This window comes from Neopelma chrysocephalum, unplaced genomic scaffold (assembly GCF_003984885.1).
Source record: "Neopelma chrysocephalum unplaced genomic scaffold, ASM398488v2 Primary Assembly neopelma1_45, whole genome shotgun sequence".
Lineage (NCBI taxonomy): Eukaryota > Metazoa > Chordata > Aves > Passeriformes > Pipridae > Neopelma > Neopelma chrysocephalum.
Genome location: NW_020897704.1, coordinates 3,663,891 through 3,685,106, shown reverse-complemented (window position 1 = coordinate 3,685,106; position 21,216 = coordinate 3,663,891). Strand labels below are relative to the sequence as shown.

Genomic DNA, 21,216 nt, shown 5'->3' with positions numbered 1-21,216 from the left:
AATTACTTGTGGTAAACCAGAAACACCCTTCTGAGGGAACAGCCTTGCCCCATGTGATAAGTTGTTGCCAAGATAAGGCAGTAGGAGTATACTCTCTTTGGTCCCATATTTACGTAAGAGGAGTGCCAAGGTGGACTGTTTTGACTTGAGTCTTCAAGAATTTAATATATACACAACCATAGCCTGTGATTGAGGATATCTTGGGGACATCATGAGCATTGTGTTTTTGGTCTTTGTTTTGGTTTGGTTTGGTTTGGTTTTTTTTTGTTGTTATTTTTTTTGTTTGTTTGTTTGAGTAGTGTGTGGTGGTGGTGGTTTTGGTTATGGTGATTGATCCATTTTAAGTGTATTGTGTTGACAATTTCAGAACATTGGATGCCTCAGGTATGTGCACAAACATCTTTTAAAGAGTTTTGACTGCAGTGTCATTCCTAGGAACTGAAGCCAACTCATATTGCAGATTCCTGTAAGTTAAATGGTTGCAGCTGGTATAGAAAGTATGTTGGGAACATGCTTGGAACTATTAATAAATTAGACATTGTGAAAATAGTCTTTGACACTTAAAGATTGAAGGAACTATTTTCTTAAGCGTCAATAATGTCCTGAAGCTCAGGCTGGAATCAGTTCAATTTGCACAAGCCATTGTTTCTTCAGAGTAACAACATGCAAATATCTCATAGATTGTACTTCATCTGACATTGGCTATTTTGAGTTACAGTTTACTTACCATTATTTCATGATTCTAACTTTAGAATTTGTTTTTCTGCTATGCAGAGTGATATTGGAAATATTCCACTTTGAAGAGCTGTTTCCAAATTTCTGTTTTCAGTAAGCTGTCTTTCAGTTTACAGTTACCTCATTGGGGTGCAGTGATAGGATGTTTGTTTTCCTTGTTTTATCTCTGTAAATGTTAAGGCAACTAGCTGATTGCAGCAATGCAGAGTCAGGTACTCAGTTATGTTTTGAGTGAGACTTTCTTTCAAAAAGAAATTTCATCTTGGAAAAACATATACTCAGAAGCATGGAGGATGTCCCTGAAACTCTTTGAATGCATGCACAGCCGTGGTCTGACCCACAGTGGTAAAAAATGGCCAGCGAAGTATTAGCGTTCTTGGCTTCAGGACAAGACTGATAACGGACTAAGATGCTTCTGCATCTTGAAAAACAGAAGAAAATATTTTTGTATCCTACAGCTAATTTTCTCATCTCAGTGGATTGGTTTCTAATGCCTACAACAGTGTAATGCAGGGCAATGTAATCTAAAAGTGGTAGAATTCCTAATATATTTTTAAGCTGGTTTTGAGGGGCAAGGCTTATTATGTGAGTGAAAATCTCTTAAAGGAGGAAAAGATAAAACTATGTAGCTTTGATAGCTACTGTAGCACAGCTGTAGGATGATTCATTCTTTCATTGAAAGCTTCTTCCCTTGTAGGAGATGTTTCCTTTCATTTTTGTGTTTCCATTACTCACCTGTGTAGTTCCCAGTTCAATTTTTAACATTTAACTGTTTGGCTGTGGTTAAGTTATGCTAAATTATTATTTGTCTGCTTACTATGTTAGCTTTTTAATAACTTAATTTTTTGAAGTAGAATTTTTTGTTTGTTTGTTCATATTTTGAAAACTGCCTTGAAACCACTTAACCTGTGATAGTGTAGGGCCAGTGATTTTTTTTCTAGAGAGTGAGATGATACAAGCACCACTGATTTGGGTTATGGAGTCTCCTAGAAGGTGATTTTGAAAGAGGCAAGGCAGAGATGGGAGAGATCCAGGCAGGAACAATGTGGATCCTCTTATATTTATGCCTTTAAAAATAGATTAGAGAAACAGTTGCCAGGAGTAATATTTCTCTCCCTGCACTAGACACCTGATAAATGGCTTGAAAACTTCTGGCCCTGTCTAGCCGTATTTTCTCACTGTTTCTGTGTGCCTGAATCTGAAGTGTTTATTTTTCTCTCTCTTTTTTTTTTTTTTTTTTTTTTTTTTTTAATTCAGGTGAGGTTTGGTGCCCTTGAATTGTTTTCTCCCTAGTCATTAACTTGTTCTGAGACGGTGAATGGTAAAGTGTAATTAACTTCAAATTATTAAGAAATCCTGGTTTCTCTGCTAGGTAGGGACTTGCTGCCTGTGGGCCTACACTTTCTTTTTATCTTTGGAGCAAAAATAAATGAATCAATAAATAAAATTAATCAGAGTAACAAGGTAACTATGGCAAGACTCATGAAAGCCTTTGAGGCTAGTGTATTTGTTTGAACTGCCTTATACTAAGTGCATGTGAGAGGAACAAGATCATTCCTGCCCTGCAGCATTCACAGCCTTAAAAACTAATTTTGTCTTTAGTTTGATATAAAGAGTCAAAGGCTTTGGGCAAGTGTTTTGTGTGTGGACAGGAAGGGTAGTAGGGCTATTATTGTTATTAGACTGTGTCTATAAACTGCAATACTGCCACGTCCTGTTCCCTGGACCAGGGAGACTTTGGAAGAGGAGTCTGAAGACCCTGAGCCAGGAAGGAATCTTGCTTTTGTAGCAGTGGCTGCAAGCAGAGCAGCAGAAAATCTTGCTGTGAAGGCAGCTTAGAGTTGGTGAGAAATAAAGTTTTTTAGGTCTGCAGTGACTTTTGAGGAAGGAGTCTGAATGTGGGTGGGGAGCCAGTATCAAGGAAACCCAACAATACCCGCGGCCCACCTGCGCACCTTGGTTCTTTTCTGGGATGGAAAAGGCGAGGTGGGCAGTCAACCTGTGCTGCCTGAGCTCCTGCTGCTGTGATTTTCAGCGAAACTAATGAAAAGCGGTCATTTCAGTTTTGTGTTGTAACTGTTTTCAAAAAAGGTCTTTCCAATGTTCCTGTTCCCTCTACCTGCCCCCCGAGCGACTGGGTGCTGCAGGGCTGAGCTGGGCGGAGCTGCCGCGAGATGGCAGCAGGCAGCCTGCTATCTTGAGAGACCTCGACAGGCGTTTTGAAGATGGCAAATCCACAAGTATTTTTAGTACAGCCTCTTTCCGTAAGCACATCCTTGGAAAAAGAGGTAGCTATTCAAAAAGCAGAGACAGGTTACTGTGGAAAAGTTGGCCTTAGTCAAGTCTGTGACATAGGAATGAGACATTAATGCGATTTCTCTAAGCAGTTCCTAGGTTGTGACATCTGAAATTCTTGAGTGATGTTTGTAAGGATGAAGACTTTGTTTGCTTGATTGCATTTATTTTTTGTCCCCAGGGCTGTGGGATATCTGGGGACAATGCCTTGTAACAGGAGTAGGTGGCATCTGCTGAGATACTCTCTCAAAATTAGGGCATCAAGAATCTGTGCAGCTCGATAGCATTTAAACTCAGTGCTGTTATTGAGTCCCTTACTGAATATGAAGAGAGGAATTGTACTTTAATAATGCCTTTTACATCCTCCAAGATTCATTTAACTTACCTCTACATTTAAAAAGCAAAATGATGAACACAAAATTACCTCCACCTTTTAAAATACAGAACCTGTATCTTGGGGATGGTGGAAGACATATCATAAACAGAAATTTTTGCATTGTTTTGTTGTTTAGCATAATAACATAAATCTATAAACATGTTGTTTTCAGACCTTGATTTCTATTCTATTTCAGACTTATCATTCGGAGAGGAGAAACATGGGTCATGTCTACAGATAGATACCATCTCTTTTACACATTTGATAAGGACAACCACCTAACCGGTCAAGTTAACAAAGCTTCTGTCAAAAGAAAAGGAATAATATTAATTAAAAAACAGTTAATGTATTTTCCAAAGGAGTATTTGTGTGGTTTTGGTATGTCTTTTTGTCTTTTTTTTTTCTTCTTCAAAATGGAAAATATCTCAGTATCTCTCATATTCTGAGCAGTGACTGCAGGGAATACAATACTGTGTTGGTAGCTATAATGAGGTATATACAGGTTGGTAAACCAGTATAGTGACTCTTCTTGGATGATGGCTAAAACCAGTAGTGCCACATCAGAGCCCCTCATTTTCACAGCTTATAATTCTGCCTGGGAAGAAATGTTTATGTGTACTAATGAAAACATATGCAGTGAGCTCCGTTATTCTGTTTGTATACAGTCAAACCAGACCTCTTCAGGACATATGGGATTTAATGCATGGATGCCGATCAGTTGTCTGCGGGCCCATTTGCATGTGCGAGCACTCTGTAGCTCTTTGTGTCAGATTTATTGGATCCACACAGTGCACAGCTTAAATTTAATGTTTATGTGACATGATGGGTTTGCTGCAAATGAGCGCTCTGCAGCGGTTATATCTGCAATTCTGAACATCCAGAAATCTTGAATGCTTAGACTGCACACCAAAACTTAGCACTGCATGGGCACTGTGTAAGTGCATTGAGTTAGTGAGGAGACTGGCTGGCTCACTGATATCGTGATCACCTCAGTTCCCAGCTTCTTCTGTGCTGCTTACTGGGGTGTTCTTGCTGTAGCCCAGCCCTTCGCTGCCTGCAGCACCTGCAACTAATGCAATATTTCGTCCAGCTTCCTTGGCACCACGGCTCTTTGTGAGAAAAAGGAAAGATATGTCATTTGCAATTCCCAGGAATGCCTTTCCTCTTTTGGCCATCAGTTTATCTCTGCTTGCAGACAGCCCCTTTCAATGAAGTCAGATCTCTTGCTCATTCTAAGCTTGGAATATGCAATATCTCAAGCTTCAGCTCTGTAGAGTAAAGAGTATGCTCCAGGCTCTGAAGAGTTTTAGTTGGAGGACTGTTCCATCCTCATATCAATCCCCCCATTGTCCCTGTACAGCTGTTGCAAGTACAGCATACACCTAGCAACTAGATGTTTTTAAGAGACATCTGATGGCATAGGAAGTTATTTGAGTCGCATCCATGTTAGAATAGATTATTATTTTCCTACTGCAGACTGTGTATTGCTTAAGGTGAGTGAAATCCTAGCAGTACCAGCATGAACTTTCAGTCCTTTCTGTTCTTTTGGGATTTGCAGATCTTTCTGTTTTAGCTGAAAACAGCAGTTGAGTAGTTTCTTATAGACAAGTGGTGCCCTGTAGTTCTTAACAAAGATGACACACTATTCCATTAAATTCTTCCATTTTGTCTCAAGAGAAAAGAGAATTGATATGTGAATAGGCTTTTCCTTTTGGGTTACTGTTGTGATTCTGGTAATATCAGTGATGGCCAGATAGAGTCATTAGGGAGAAGCTGTTCATCCAACATAAAGACTAATTTTATCTGCAGGGGAAATGAATTAACAGGATGCTCCACCTGCCAGGTTCACTGTCATGGTTTTGTTGCCAGCTGATCCACCAGACTAGTACATATTTTTAAGGAATGCTCAGCTTTCAGTGATCTCTAAGGGGCCCTGTGGTGACTGGTTTTCCCTCCAGTCACTGAGAGCATGTGAGCCATGGTGACCTACACAACAGCACCCATTTTTGGATGCAGTCTTTCATGGAGCTCCAGGCAGATAGATCCATCCGTGCTGTTGTAGGAGCCACATGACATGCTCATCAGTGTAGTTTGCATTTGCATCTTTCCATCAAAACACACTTTTAAGCAGATCTAATATGTACTCTAATATGAGTGTTCATGACAGGACCTTTGACCACTCTAGCAGTGCGTGTCAAAGGACCTGGGGACCCCCTGAGACTTACTGACCTTCTGAGGAGTTCATACCTCCCTTTTTCCCCTTCCCAATCCTGTAGGACCCACTGCAAGGGAAGACTTCAGATACATGCCAACTTTTATGTTGACAGAAGTAAGCCAGTTAGTATGTATTGCAATTTGTCTTAGGCCAGAAGGGCCAGATTGTGTTTATAAGTTGAGACTTCCAACTCCATCAGGTTGTGCTGGTAAACAGCTATATTAGATCCACTCAGTCAGGGCTGTTCAACTTTTATGGCTTTTAAATAATGTTTCAATGCTAGAAATCTGTATGAGGAGATCATATATTATAAATCCAGTGTTACCCTAAGATAGGAGAGTCAAAGAGGATGATAATTTTGGCGAAGTTGTCCCGTAGTCTTTCTTCAGAAAGATGCCAAGCAGCTACTCCCTGTGAGACATATCACTTCCTGTGAAGACTGAGAGAAGGGTAAATACTTGGCCAGAGATGTCAATAATGAAGTTAATGCCTTTTACCTACTGCCTCTGCTGTCATGACAATAATGTTAGGGGTTTAGTCCAACTTAGATTTAAACCTTTCCTTGATTTTGTGCTTAGTATTCACTTCTGCCTTCATATAGCTGTAATTTAGATTTATGAGGCTGAACAGTACTATTATGATCAGATAATCTGACCTAAACAGAGGAGGCCATAGACTTTTGCCTAAGCTTGTGCCTACATTACAGCTATCCCTTCTGGCTGACTTCCAACAGGTTACTGAGAAAGATCTCCAGTCGTGATTTTAGTATTAACCTTCTGTTGCTCATTCCTCCCCCCTCCCCCTCCTCTTTTGTTATATCCTCTGTTACCTGTCTCCTGCTCCTTTTGGCAATCTCTATCATGCTTCATGCAGATGGAACCCCTTTAATCTTTAGTTAATTGCTTTCTTGTTCTTCTAATAAAGCCCAAAGACTCCTTTCGCAGTAAGGAAAAAGGATTTTGTGTTAATTAGCCTCTGTGCATATGGTTAGTGAAAAAATATTCATGGTTTTGTGTGATGGGACAGTAGGAGTCTGGAATCTAATCTGTGCTGTATGTCAAGGATTCATGAAACTGTTATATTCCATAATTAATTTCAACTTTTATTTTTCATAGCAGGAGCTATCCTTTCAATATAACCTGAGAAATGAGAGCTGGTCTCTTAATATAGTGACTCAGATTCAGAAGAAACTGTTTTTTGATTTCTGATCCAATTATCTGTTTCTTTTGATACTTATTGTCCCTGTCTGTTGAAATAATAAAAAAATTAGGTATTTTAAATTATACACTTTGCTACATTATAGCTACATATGGAGTCTGAAATGCTGGCTCTTGAATATATTTGAAGTTTACTGATCAATGGTGGCTGGGAAGCATCTTGCCCACCTGTCCCCCCATTATATGTCTCAATGACAAACACACAGAGTATCAGAACTCCTAAAGCTGATCCTAAATTCCCTGTCTAGTCAAGGGACAAGATAGGTGGCTTTGGCAGTTTTCAGACAGAAGTCATCTTTGCCCTAAATTTGGGCATTTAAATCATCCCTGAAGTACAGTCAGTCACCTTTCCAGACAAGCAACACAGCCATGTGGTGTTGGAAGATAATTTTACCAAGATACATGTTTAATTGGAGACTACTTTGTGTAACACACAGGAGTGGTGACTGGATTTGATATTCTTTGTATGTTAGGTAAATAAGAAGCTTGTGTTTTCCTTGAAATAGTTGTTCAGAGTCTCAGAAAAAATCCCAAATTTTTGATGTCATCTTTTCCCATAAATGGGATGTCATAGGTATTGCACAGGCAGGTGCGGTTTTTGTAGTATGCAAAAGTTCCTTATAAATGCTAGATTCTTATTGTGTCATTTAATTTACGTAACCACCATATGGCAACAGTCCATCTACCACATACTGGCTGTAACTAATTTTAACATTATTATTCATCTTTCTTTCAGTAACAGAAGGAAGGAACTTCTGCTGTTTGGAATTGTATACATGCAATGTGTAGTAAAATGGTGTGTTCTCCCTTAGATAAAATGCAGTCTCATCCTTGCAGAGCTGAAAACTGGAAACTAGAATAAACAGAACTGGGAAACAGGACTAATTCCTGAATTATTTCTGTATCTTTAGTGACAGTTTGTTTTGGTCAAGGTCTAAGGTTTCTCTGCTTACCCATTGGGAATGTGCTGGTAATGATCTGTTGAGCAAAGTGGTGCAACTTGCGAATAGTTGTCTGAATAGATGGTTAACAATGGAGAAAAATGACTGAAAGTAAGAGAGGTGTCGAGCTGAATATTCAATCTGACTCTTGGAAAGAGCAGAACAGAAGCTGGCCAAGATCTAGATTAGCTGACTGATCTATAAGATGTAGTTTCTAAGCCAAATCATTAAGCCTTGAAAGCTAGCTATTAATCATCCATAAAGGCTTTTGTATCCTCAGTAGAACATTGCTCAGGGAAAGCAGAAACAGCCCTGGCATATGCACAGGAAATTGGAGAGTGAGGGCAGCCACTCTGGACCAAGTACAGCCTATGTGCTAATCTGGGGAAGGCCAAGAAATGGGAACACAGCAAGACATGGTTATCTAATCCGTGAAAGAAGCCAGCTAGTCATGATGAAGGGATTGCTTTTAAGGATGCAGGATGTTAACTTTTTTTTGGTTTTTTTGGCAGTATGTAGGCAAGCTGAGAATGATAGGGCTGCAAGGAACATGTGGAGTTTATCTTTACTCTAAGGCAGGGTCAGTTAATTTTTTGAGGAGGGTTTCTCAGACCTCTTCTTCAGGCAGTCCATTCCCACATTTCATTATTCTTGCCAACAGAGAAAATTCCCTTGTCTTGAAGTAGAAACTTTGCTATTAAAATCTAGACCTGTTACTTTTTCCTCTCTCCTGGATGAACATAGGGAACTAACTTCAATCTCTCGCTGCAGCAGCGTTTTATGTGCTAAAGGGATGTTAGCATGTCTTATGTTCTTTGGATTCAAAATCTCACTGCTCTACATTTCCTCCAAGATCATGTTTCCCACAACTGTTCTTGCAGCTCTCTTCTTCATTCTTTCCAGTTGGTCCAGTTGAATTTTTACTTATTTTTTGTATTGTGAGAACAAGGCAGTATCACAGCTGTGCCTTGTGCGGCAGAGGGTTTTTACACATTTTGCATTTTATATTCTGGCTCTTGGGTGCATGTATAATTCTGTTGGTACCTTAAGAAACCCGTCATAGCTTGATGTTGACTTATATTTGGCTCCTATTTGGTATCATTCAAGGTCCTTTGCTGCAGAACTGATTTTCTAGTTAGCTGTTTCCTGTTCTATATTTGTGTGGTTTATTTGCTTTTATAATATCTTCAATTTGTCCCTGTTGGGCAGCATTTTTCCCCCAGACATTACTTCCTTTTTTGTCCAGATTATTTCGTCCTTTGCGATACTTTCATTTTCTTCTAGGTTCTTGCCATCTGTATATTTAATATGCATTCTCTGAATCATGGATACTGGAATGTATTGCAGCCAGGACAGACCCCTGGTGAACCCCATGTGACACATCCTTCTGTTCTGATGCTTACTCGTATATGGCAATGCTCTGGGAGAGATGCAAACCTCGATTCACAGTTTGAGAATTTTTTGGTCACAGGATTGCAATTTTTACTTTCTCCTGGCTTTATGTGTTACATTAATTACATTCTATGTACCTAAGTTTGGGAAACATATGTAATTGTGACATCTAAAAGAATGCAGAAGTTGAAAACTGTGACTTGTGATTGCATATTGTTCGGGTCTGTTTGCAAAGGACGTACTGACTGGAAGAAAAGGAAAGAAAAACTGCGATGTTGTACTCCCTCCGTACCAACTATAATGTCCCTCTTGAGATACAGTTTATCTCAGCTAGCAGCAGGTCCTGCAAACTTAAATGAAGACATGGTTTGTGGTTAAAAAAAAAAGGCAATTGTGACTCTTTTTTTATGGTGTTTTTTTTTTAAATATTTTTAAAGTTAAAAATTGGAGCTGTACCAACAGAAATTGTGTTTACCTTACAGCATTGGCTCATTCTAACTTTCATTTTTCATGAGGAGATCAGAGGCATTAGAAGTTACCTTCTAAAAGCATTTCTTATTTCCAGGTGCTGAGGATTAAGGAGGAGCTGAGCATTTATGCCATCTTCTTTTTTTTTTCCCCTTGAAAATACAATTTTGCAAGAAAGACTTCTTCTTTTGGTGCATTCTCCAACCTTGGTCATCTGTCTCGGGTGTTCTAACATCATCTCATGAGAGCAATAGCATGCTCTTGAACTCAGTATCACAAGAAGTTAATTGACTCAGTTTAGGATAACTGAGTTACCTGGATGATGGGAAGAAACGACCTTGTGTAGTTCCATTGCTCTGTTTTTCTGCTTTTGCTACCAGTGATGTCATGACTCCCAGCTTTCCTTTATCCTTCGTTTCACTTTTGACTGCTCTTTGCTTTCCCTCTTCATTCTCTTTTGTTTGTTCTCTTTTGCACCTGTCTTCCCTGCTGGAGGACATTTGGTGTGTGGGGAGGTGAGGAGGCCTGTTACCAGTCAAAATATCTCGTATTTTTCTGCTCCTTTCACACTTACTGCTCCACTTCTGACAGCAGTGAAGCCTCCCAGTGTGAAAGCCTTCCTCCTTGCTCACGTGGTGGGGACCGCACTGAGGGCAGTCATCTTTCCATCCCTGATGGGACTCTGCATCAGACAGTCTTTTTTATATTATATTCTAACTAAAGTTAGGCTAAGGTTGGTGGTTCATTTTTTTTAAACTTCAAACAAAGCAAACTTTATTGAATAAAAACTAGAAAATTAAGTTTTTAAATAGAGCAAACTTAGAGCTTTTAAGAAAGACAAAAAGGAAATTAAAAAATTGCAACAATATCTACTCTTTCAAGTGAGTCCCTGGTTTAGCCAATTCAGTGACTTGCTGAGTTATAGCAAACTCTACCCAGTCTCCTTGTCCCTGGGAAGTTCCTGTTCTTCCCTGAGCTGGCAGGCTCCTTGGTGCTCCTTGGCATGTTCTCGTTTCATGTGATGATTCCATTGCCTCATCTGTTGCCTTAAGCATCCCATAAGCACAATAAGCAACTCTCCAAACAAGACTGAGGTTCTTCCCTCTTAAGTGCGGGCTGACCCAGTGTTTTCAAAAGAAAATAACAAGAACTTCAAAGCAGTAAATAGAACAGAATCTGTCCCACAGCGTTTGAGAAAGAGAGATTGTCTTGAGCACTGGTGGGTGCGTGGGGAAAGAGTAGATGAATAGGATGTGTATGGTTACAGTTCTGTTTTGTTAGAAGGAAACTCCTAATGAAACAAGATAAATGAAGAGCAGAATTCTGAATGTCATTGCTCATCTGGGATTTTGGAAGAGGAACTTAATGGTTAAATCAGAGTGTAAGTTTACTTAAGTGTCCCCAGTGGCTATGATATTATTATTTATTTATGCCTGTGCCTACACTTAGCTGAACACTTTCCAAACATTCAGGAAAAGACAGTCTCTGGTCTGAGAAATTGCAGTCTAAGGCTAGAGAGAGGTGAGTACATACAGATTAGCTGTATTTGTTGAATTCTTAATACATCAGGCAGATGATTGCTTATCTGATACTAATGGAAAAAATTGCTTATGATTGATCTATTGTGTAAGAAGAGGAGTTTTTACCTAGACTAAGAAAGATTTCTTATACTGTAATAGAGCTTCACAATTTCATCTCTATTTATGTTTTCAATATTAATAAGTCTGTTTTCCTGAAACATGAGTTATACAAAGATTAGCAATGTGCAAAAATGTATATCTTAATCTGAAGCTGTAAGATAAAACAATTATTGCTAAGGATTTAAGAGGAATAATTTATCAGGCATATGAGATATTTTAAAAAAGCTGAGGTTGCAGTTGCCCTTGCAGAAAGACTGACTGGCAGGGAGGAAGCTGAGTCAGAGGAAGGTGACGATGATCTGCATGGGAAGGGGTCTTTCTTGCGATATCTAGTGTTCAGTGTGTTGAAGCATGGTGTGTGTTGATAATCTTTTCCTTTTAGTTCTTTGTACTTCAGGTTTTACCTCTTTGCCCCCTGCCCCTGAGATATTATTGAGCTATGGCCTGAAGTAATTTTGCCCATTGGGTCCTGTTCAGACAACCCCCCCTATAATTTGATTTATTACCGTTAAAAGGAATCTGCTAATCTTTTTTTTCTTTTTAGCACTTGCAAAGAAAGTCTGAGGGGAGATCAAAAGTGCTTTGCCCATAGTGCTGTACCTGTATGGCTGTGCTTGTTTTCGCGTATCTCCTTCTGTGCAGATCATCACTTGTCTTCAGTGAGTGCTTTGTACTGCAGACCCTGGCCCCTTTCCTCCCTGTTGAACCCTTTGGTAACTGATGCTCATTCTTGCAAATATGTGTTGGTTACAGAAGGCAGATGCCTGACCTGAGCAGTGATGGATTCCTGCTTTTTTTTCTTTTCCCATATTCATAGAATTAAACCCAGGAGCTGTGAGAACCTCCCGCACAGTATGAGCTGCAGAATGTCCGTGCAGAAATGCATTATTGAGTCCTGTGTTTGTAACAGAGCTGCAAGCATGCCTTTCAGGAAAGTATGTCATCCTAGAGGCTCCAAAAAATTACTGACTTATGGTAATCCCAATTTAGTTGTTCCAATGGGTAATAAATGTTCTCTTAATTTTAATTAGAGGTTCTTTGGCTTGTGATTCTCATGTTAGATCTTGCTATACTTCTGTTGGTCTAGTAAGCTAAGGAAACATCCAAACCCTTGTTTTTAAGCTGTGTTGTTAAGAAATCCAACTTCAGATCCTTCTTGTGGTTTGTTTATAACATTTCTTGGCTTTCTATATTCCTAAAATACTGACATTGCACTCAGGTTCCAGTATTTGAATTACAATCTCAGCTGACAGAAGATATGGGATTTCAGAAATTCTCTCTGCCAAATCAGAAAAAAAGAGGAGATATTAACAATTTCTACAACTGCAGGCTCAAAAGTAATCTTACAGCAAACATGAGACATCTCATTACAGTTTGACTTTTAAGAGTTTTATTTTTAAAATTTTTAACATGCGATGGCACCTAAGATGCAAAGAGCATATTAAATTTAAAACCAAATCATGTATATTTAAAAACACAAGAGAAGTGGCATGAAAATCAAAACCTTTTGCCACTTTTTTTAAAGGGATGTATTTAAATTCCACCTCCCTCTGAGAATATTGAATTTTCTGATGGAGAATGTCAGAAAAATAAAATCCCAATTAGCTCATCTCAGTTGGGCAGTATGCAGTTGTCCTACTTGTAGCAGATTCATTCTTATTTACACATTTGAAGATCATACTAGCCCTTATAATCACACAGTCATGTTATGAGCTTATTTTTCATTTTCCATTTCCCTTAAACCAGAGTTCTTCTCTAAATCGTTGAACTACAGGATACTCCTTTTCCATATCTGGATATTTGACCTAAATTCTTTGTTTGAATGAAAGTAGCACTTCAAGCACCACAGCCTCTATGTGGAGCTGACCCATGCTTATAATTTTGCATGCTGCCAGAGTTTGTACTTAGCTGCAGTGATTCTTTTGTATTCAGTTCAATAGTAAAGGTATTTCATATTGTTGAGCCAAGAATAGAAACTCTGTGCAACACCATTTGAAATACTTCTGTTTAGAAATGTATAAATCCAATTTTCATTTGAAATCCATTTTATATTCAAGAATCTGCAACTGGATGATGAACTAGATAATCTTATGAAGTTTTTTCAGCTTATTTTTCTTATAACTCTATACTTTTTTTTGGTACAAAACTTGTTTTTAAACAGAAGATCCTTCGGTATGATGTAAAATACTTGTTAAAGCCAGTTATGTCAGTATAATTTACTTTATCACCTAAACTTCTAATCTCCTCCAGTAATGGTATTTGTGTGACAAAGTCTGTTCTCTATAATTCTTACTGAAGGACATTAATTATGCTACCATACTCTTACTTGTGGCAAATGGCATCCCTATCAGCCTTCCATCATTCTGTGAGTGATCAATACCAGTCTATCCCTTTAGGTCATCCCTTTTAACCTTCTTAATATCTAATTAGCTTTTTTCCATTCTTTCTTCTTTCCACATTATACCAATATTTCTTAAAAATCAATGTCAATCTTCTCCCAAACTTTCTTGGTTTTTTGAAGAAGCTCAAGGACAAAGCTCTTCTAGCTCCTGTGGACTGCTGAAGCCTTATGAACTATTCACACACGTCCCATTCCCAGATGCTGGGAAGCCATTTGTGCCACAGTTGTATAACACCTGGACATACACAGTGGGGAAAGGTGTTCCAGGGTTCGACTGTAATTTGGAGAAATGGGTTAGACTGTAACCTCTGTACCGTCTTAAAGTGTTCTTGGTGAGACCTTACATATTTGCCTTTCATGTCAATGTTGGCAGTGATTGGCCAGACAGAAAGGTAAAGCAGCATGAGAAAAGCAGCATGTCGTAAGTCTCTTAGCCTGGCCCCAAGCTGGGAGACAACAACTTTCCTGTGTCCTAGTTCACTCCTGCCATGCCTCTTCCTTGGCACTTTGTGTATCCTTCAGGTATCCTTTTTCTGAAAAACAAAGGATGGCATCTATGCTTGTGTGGTAGATATCAAACACCCCAGCTGAAAATCTGACAAATCATTGTGAAATTTTACAAATGGTTTTACAGTTTGCAAATCCTACAAATGTACATCTGTTTCTTCAGTCTGGTCAGTCTGGTAAGCTACAGCTCACTACCTCCATTCTGGTAGGAAAAGAGGGAAAATATGCAGTCGCTAAATGTGTGTGTATGCTTGGAGAACCCGACATGCAGTCACTAAATGTGTGTGCATGTTTGGAGAACCTGGCTGAGGATTGTCTTTCATGACAAAGGCGTGCAGGCAGGAGGGGAGAGGAATTTGCTTTACTTTGAGTTTTAATAAACTTTTTGATGCTCTTCAGCCTTTTATTTGATCGTTTGGTTTGCCCCACTGCAGCAAGGACCTTTGCTGTGGTAAGCTGAAATATTGTCATTGTCACCTGCAATTTGAGATTGGTAAGATGACACAAAAAAGTCACCAGCTAGCTGATGGCCATCTTAGTCTCAGTTATCAGAATGGATAGGTTAATATGTAAAAGCCAAACACCAGGTCAGCACATGGCAGAAATACACAATGATTTTCAAATTTTCTTACTGTTTTTATAAACCGTATTTATACTGGATTATTAATCTCCTCTGGCCAGAGAAGCTGTATTCATGACTTGTTAATACCACAAACATGAAAGTTTGTTAAGTAAAATAAGTCAATTTTAGGTGTAACTATCGCAATGGATCAAAGCATCATTTGTTGCACATTTGTGACAGAAAGTGTGATTGACCAGAAAAAGGTTGAATGCTATGGACTTCAGAATGTGCATAAAGTGTTGGCTTTACAATGCCCAGGATTTAAATGTTCAGATCTTCAAATGTCCAGTGTTCCCGAAGCACATTATTTTAATAAACTGGTCCCCTTGAAGACTGCAGGAAAAAAGCCTTAGGCTGGTTGGCCAGGTTCCTATTGATTTCCAGCTGGCATGTTGATATAATCTCCTTCCTCCTGCTCACATAATGCAGTTGCTAAAAAATAATGTCCTGCTTTCTGTGTTATGATTGAGTTTTATTTCTCTGAGATTCTTTTCTAGCAAATTTGTGCATTATCAGCCTTTGTGATTGAAAAAAAATTATCAAATTTTCTGTATATAAAATTGGATATGATTTCATCTTAGAATTCACTACCACTAATATTTATCTGTGAAAGAAATGTGAGATCCTTGTGACACTATTTTGGGCTGGAAATGTTGAAGGCAATAGTATGCAAAGCTATCATTGTCACACAATATTTAAACTGGTTGTGTTATACTCTTGTCTTTATCTATCCATTTTGTATCAGTTCTGGAACCGTGTGTATCATCTAGTTAGGAAGTATGTTTGCTGTGATTACACTTGCCATGGGGTTTGCCAAATTAAACAGAAATTGGCAAAAACCTTCTCCATCACGTATCCAGAACAAGCAGCCTGCTTCAGTAAGCACTCAGTCACTATGTTGTTTAGATGCTTTTTTTGCTCACAAATCTCATTGAGTGGGCTTTCACTCTAGAACTAGTGTTTTTTCTCTGAAAGACCCATGGATAGATTTCTGTGTGCATATAGCTATAAACTATTGTATGGTCTGATTTACCTCAAAAAGAGAGTGAAATTGCAGGCAGCTGCATCTAACTTTATTCTATTCCCACTTCCCACTTCCCACAGGCTTCACAATGTGCATCTGTAGAACTAGGTCTATGCTTTGACATGGGCTGTTTTCTGTAACATTTTATTAGCATAGTAAAATACACACTCATAGTAAAATACACACAAATGAGTGAACTCATTTTCAACTGGTTTTCACCTCTACCTAATTAGTATTTACTGCTGCTGACAGTATCTTCTCAGTGTACCAAAGTCCAGAAGCAAGGTAAAAATTTCTGTTCCTAATGTGGGATTGGTCATTACATAGGCTTATTGCAGTCGCTAAAACTGAGTCATTTAGTTCCATTTAAGAAGCTACAGTGTATCTGCTGGCCTCCTGCTGCCACTCCAGAGAAATGGATGTCTCCTATATGGCCGGTGGTGATCTCCCACTTGTACCTCCCTAGGATGTGACAAACATTACTAGACACCTTTTACAGTTGGACAGCTGGACCGAGCTCTTGGTCCCTTTTATCCAAACATCCCTGCCCAAAGGCTTCTTAACCTTGAAGGTTTCTAAATGCCTTTGGAGATCTTCTTCAACTCAGTCTGCAATGCAATCTGCCTGTCCAATCTTCAGTGGATCCCCAAAGTAGGCAGAAGAGCGTGCAAAATCCTTTGAAGTGCACCTGCCTGGCAGACTGGTCACTCCCATGTGGTAATTATGTGGAAATTGTTTCTAATGGGCCTCTCATACCTGTAGCACTCATCCAGGGGGCAGAGACATGGGTGGGATGCATTCCTCCAACTTCAGGGACTTCAGGCTCATGCTCCCCCTCCTGCAGCACAGCACTGTAATCACAAGGCAGCATGAGGTCTCCTAGTGAAACCCAGGAGGGTGTAAGGCTCAGCAGCCTCACTAGGATTTAGCTATGAAGAGGCTCCATGCAGTGGAACAGGGGAGCAGAGTTCTCTCCACTGTTCAGGAGTCAGTTCTTCCCACTTAGTGGCCTATCTCAAGTTGTGGAAGGAGCTCAGGTATATGGCTCTGAACTTCATTCTGGAAATCAGCCTAAAAGGTGTTGCCACCTTTAAATCCTTTACTGGATCTAATCCACAAGGACTAAGAAAAAATATCTGAACAGTTGTTCTATACTTCTAATGATTTCATTCATGTCTTTACAGTTGTTCACCCTGTAATGTTAATGGGTAAATGTCAGTGCTGACTGCTCTTGTGATTTGGGCCATAAGTCTTGTGAAATATGTGACCATTTGTAAGGACCTGGAAGGTGGGTGAAAATGAGGATGCACTAAGTTTCCATAAAAAAATAAAAATAAAAATAATTTTTTCTTTAGTTGGTATAAAAACCTTGAGAATTTGTCTTCAGTGGAAAACTGAGGCCCAGAAGACAAATATGACTCCAAGTATAACAAATGACCAACATTCCTAATTTCAGCTGATACAACTCTGAGCCCTGACATGATTTTTTGATTGAATTGTAGCTGCAGAACTGAGCCTGGCTGAGTTATAGAAAAGTCTCTTGAACACTAGAAGTGGTAAATGGATGGTGTCGGTATCAGACTGATCAGGCCGGAAAACAAGAGATCTCAGGTCATTCCAGAATAGATAAATTATTTATTCACCTGACATTACAGATTGCTTAATCATAGATAAACTACTGTCTAGAAAACTTTTAAATGAGGCTTTATTGCAAGCTTAACAAGTGTGTTAGCTTTTTCAATTGTAAGGGATTATTTCAGGGTGATTTTTGCAAGGAGTTGGAGTCCGCACACAAGTTTTCTTCTTTCCCCCACACTATTTTACATAATTTTGATTTCATGCCTCTTTCTACTGAAGAATTATTGTGTTATATGGAGCACATACAGACACTGATATCAAATACAATGCAGCAGGTTGTAGTAATGTTGTTAGTACCACGTATGTCATCAATAGCTGCTGACGACTGCAAAACTTTTAAATTTTTAAAAAATTGCTAAATCCCTCTAGTCTTTATGCAAGCAAGTAGTACCAGCAGATTAAAACATGTTCCTTTAACAGACATTTCTCAAAGCAAGGTTGTTAATGGATGCAAATATAATAACCTCAGGCTCATTTTAAGTTTTTAATAGGTCACGTGTTCTAAATACTCATTGAAAGTAGTGCTATTTTGAAGGGATGATTGTTAAGAAAAAAATCCTTAAGCAAACATCAAACGTATGAGGGGAAAAAAATCTGAATGTCTCTATTAGCTGTTCGTTAAATCCCAAAATTAAAATTGACTCCACTGAGGAAAAGTTTTAAAAATTACCCACATTAACCCAATTAACTTCTCTAGAGATTTTAAATTTAATTGTAAAAGCATATTTTTAACTGGCAAATACCAGATTAAATTACTTTTTTATTTTAGCAAATGTGTATATGTTTTAGTCTTAACTTCCTTTCATTCAATTCATGGATGATGTGACAACTATTGCAGCTCAGAAGCAGAAGCATTTCAGAATCCCAACGAGGTGTGCGTGAGTCAAACAATCCTCCACAAGCCTGCAGTAATGAGCATTAAGCATTAAAATCCTGTTTATCCAATAGCTAATTCATGAGAGATAGCCTTATTGCACTGAGAAACCTGGACCCAAATGGACCCCCTTCTGGAAGTCTGCCCCTGCAGACAAAAAGCAGATTTCTAGAGAATATGGATATGTTGGACACCAGTTCCAGCTTGCTTCAATTTCGAATTCCTCTCTGGAAGGTGTTGTACAAAGAGACATGGCCCCTGTGGACTTGCAGGAAAAAAACCTGTGCTGAATCAGGATAAAACCCTGTTTCCAATTAAGTTATGTGTTTGTATTTCATTTCCCCAGAGTATGTGAGGCTGCAGAGCTCCTCTGTGTGAGTACCATCTGTGCTGACAGTGGTCTAGACTGGGCAGAGAGGCTGGATTTAGGTGGAAATGATCAGACAAGGTGCTCATACTGACACAGGCACTTATGGCTGTGTAATCAGAGCACCTACACAGCCCACCAGTGCAGAGGCAGCCCCGATACCTGCCAAGACCCTCTTGTGTGACTGTGCTCCCTGTACCGAGAGGAAGAGTGTGCTCCATTCATGGTCGTGGGTGGTGGTGAAAAGCTGTGAGGCTGTCTTTTTGTCTCCATTCCCAAAACCCCTGGAGGGGAAGCAGCCCTTTCACAAGAAGACGAAGAGAAACCATGGCTCAGAGCAGGAGCATCAGAGCTGTCTGCACTGAGGTTGTGGAAGAGGACATTGAGGGCAGTGAGGAGAGGGCAAACCCATCCAGACCTTTCCACCAGGAAACTCATTACTGACACAGGAAAAAATCCCTTTGATTTACTTGTCTTTTTTCTTTTTGTCAGCAAAATCTCAGGTCCTTATGTCTAGATGGTTGTGGCTGCAGATCTCTAAAGCTAGTGCCCCCTTTGCTAGTCCCCTGAGACTCCCTCTGCAGTCAAGGGAGAGGACATTTATGAGTCCATTTCCCAAACTTTTTTAAGACACCTCTTTCAGGATGAAGTCCTCTGGAAAGGACTATTTCTCCTCCTGGTCTTTAAAAACTTTCAGGGTTACTGTTATGTATGTGAACTGTTATACACCTAAACTAATGGGCATGTGAATCTTGGCATCTGGACTTCCTGGAGGATCACTGTCTGACTCCAAAGTCTGTCACAGATCATGATGCACTATTCAGCTTAGTAGTAAATACATTTAGCATGTTCATCAACTGTGACCTGGAAACCCAAGCCTGAAAACCACTGGTGTAACTAACTAACACATCCTAGTTGTTGTAAAGCCAGTATTATTCCATAATATGGACAAAATCAGTGTGTGCTAAAGCTACTGAATTTTAGTTTTGCTCATTGGTTCACGTGTTTGAAGTTTAAAACAAGAGTCTGTGTTAATGTTTTAAAAGCTCATAAAGACACCTTAATATACTTAGCATATTTTAATCCAACCTTATTGTATTTTAAAATGAGCATGAAGCATAGCATGTTGTAATGCTAATTTTGTAGAAGTGTAACTTTAGACCTTAGCAAGTGCAGTTAACACTTATACTGGAATACAGTGCAACTGCAGGAAAGAAAGGTAATTTTAAAGTCTTTGACTTGTAAATTCATTGAAATAATATGATTAATAATGTTTCTTTCTGATGATCAACAAACTAGTGTTTTTATAAACCACTATGTGGTATTTATGTTATTTTTCCCCTGTTATTAGGAAATAGAAATGACAGAAGGGAATACAACTGACTTGCAGCCATTTTTTCTATGGGCTCTCATCCAACAGTTAGCAATCATGCTTATGTGGATCTATCCTTGCAAAACTGTTTCCTGACAGAACTGGCAGAAACTTGATTTTTATGTTGCTGATATTTTAAAACATCCTTTTTTTTTTTTCCTGTTTGAGAATGATTACAAGATTTTAAAGTTTTCTGAGGAGCAAAAATAATGAAAAGAGATGTTTGGGACACTTCAATACATAATCATTTCCAGATAAAATATATCTCCTGGTCTGAAACTGATTAAAATCTTCATTATTTTCTCAATGTTTATTCAGCATTTCTGCAACTGAAGGGATAATAACCCAAGCAGCAGGGAACTGGGGCAATTTTACTACAGCCTCCTGAGCTGCTTGAGCAAAAGACAGAATATACCCTGCAGTCAGCACATGTGTTTGGGCTAATTCTTGAACACAATCTCTGGCCCGGTGGGTATTTTTTGACTGGAAGCAGGAAACACTGCACAAGAGAGAGGTATCGAAGATGTGTAGAGCACGTCATTTAGCACAATAGGAACAGGTCCATGGGGTGAGCACTAAGGGCCCTGTGTTCACACTGTCCCTGGTCCAGGCGTGTCACCTGGGAATGGGACTAGTCTGGTTCTGAGGTCTGGCTGCTCTATGGAGTTGGAGCATAGATCATGTTTTGGCTTCATCTGAGATGGTGATCCTGTTGGTTTGGTCCAAGACAGCTCTGTGGTACAATCCAAGCAGTATAAATAGTGGTGAAAAAGAGGCTTGCATCAAAATAACAGTCCTAATGCAAATAATAGACATTGCAATGAAACCCTTCCTGGAGTATATTTGAAATTAGGGCAGTTTCTTGATGTCAGGGCATGCTGGTTTCAATCATTGGTTGCCATAAGTCAAAAAGAGAATGCCTTCATGTGCTTCTGTCATGGAAAATGAATAGCATAGCTACAGAATTGGAGGAAGGGGTCTACTCATTAGTTTCTCCTCTTGAATTGCCCCAGCCCTTTATTTTAAAATTTCCTTTGATTTTTTTTTTAAGTGTTGAATACAAATTAAAAAAACCCAACAAACAACCCAAACCAACAAAACCAATAACAAAGCAACATAATAGCATTTAGCG

At 39.1% G+C, this 21,216-nt stretch overlaps 1 protein-coding gene across 4 annotated transcripts in view; it reads left to right on the top strand.

Moving 5' to 3' along the window:
• The window catches only part of ZNF800 (zinc finger protein 800), a 29,993-nt gene extending 17,717 nt beyond the window's left edge, over positions 1–12,276 (top strand). For all 4 annotated transcript variants that reach the window (XM_027679197.1, XM_027679196.1, XM_027679198.1 and 1 more), the window contains exons 6-7: positions 11,824–11,992; positions 12,097–12,276. In XM_027679197.1, coding sequence (XP_027534998.1) covers positions 11,824–11,992; positions 12,097–12,102 — 175 coding nt within the window. In that variant the 3' untranslated portion in view covers positions 12,103–12,276. The remainder of the gene's footprint in view (positions 1–11,823; positions 11,993–12,096) is intronic.
• Positions 12,277–21,216: the final 8,940 nt, after the last annotated feature.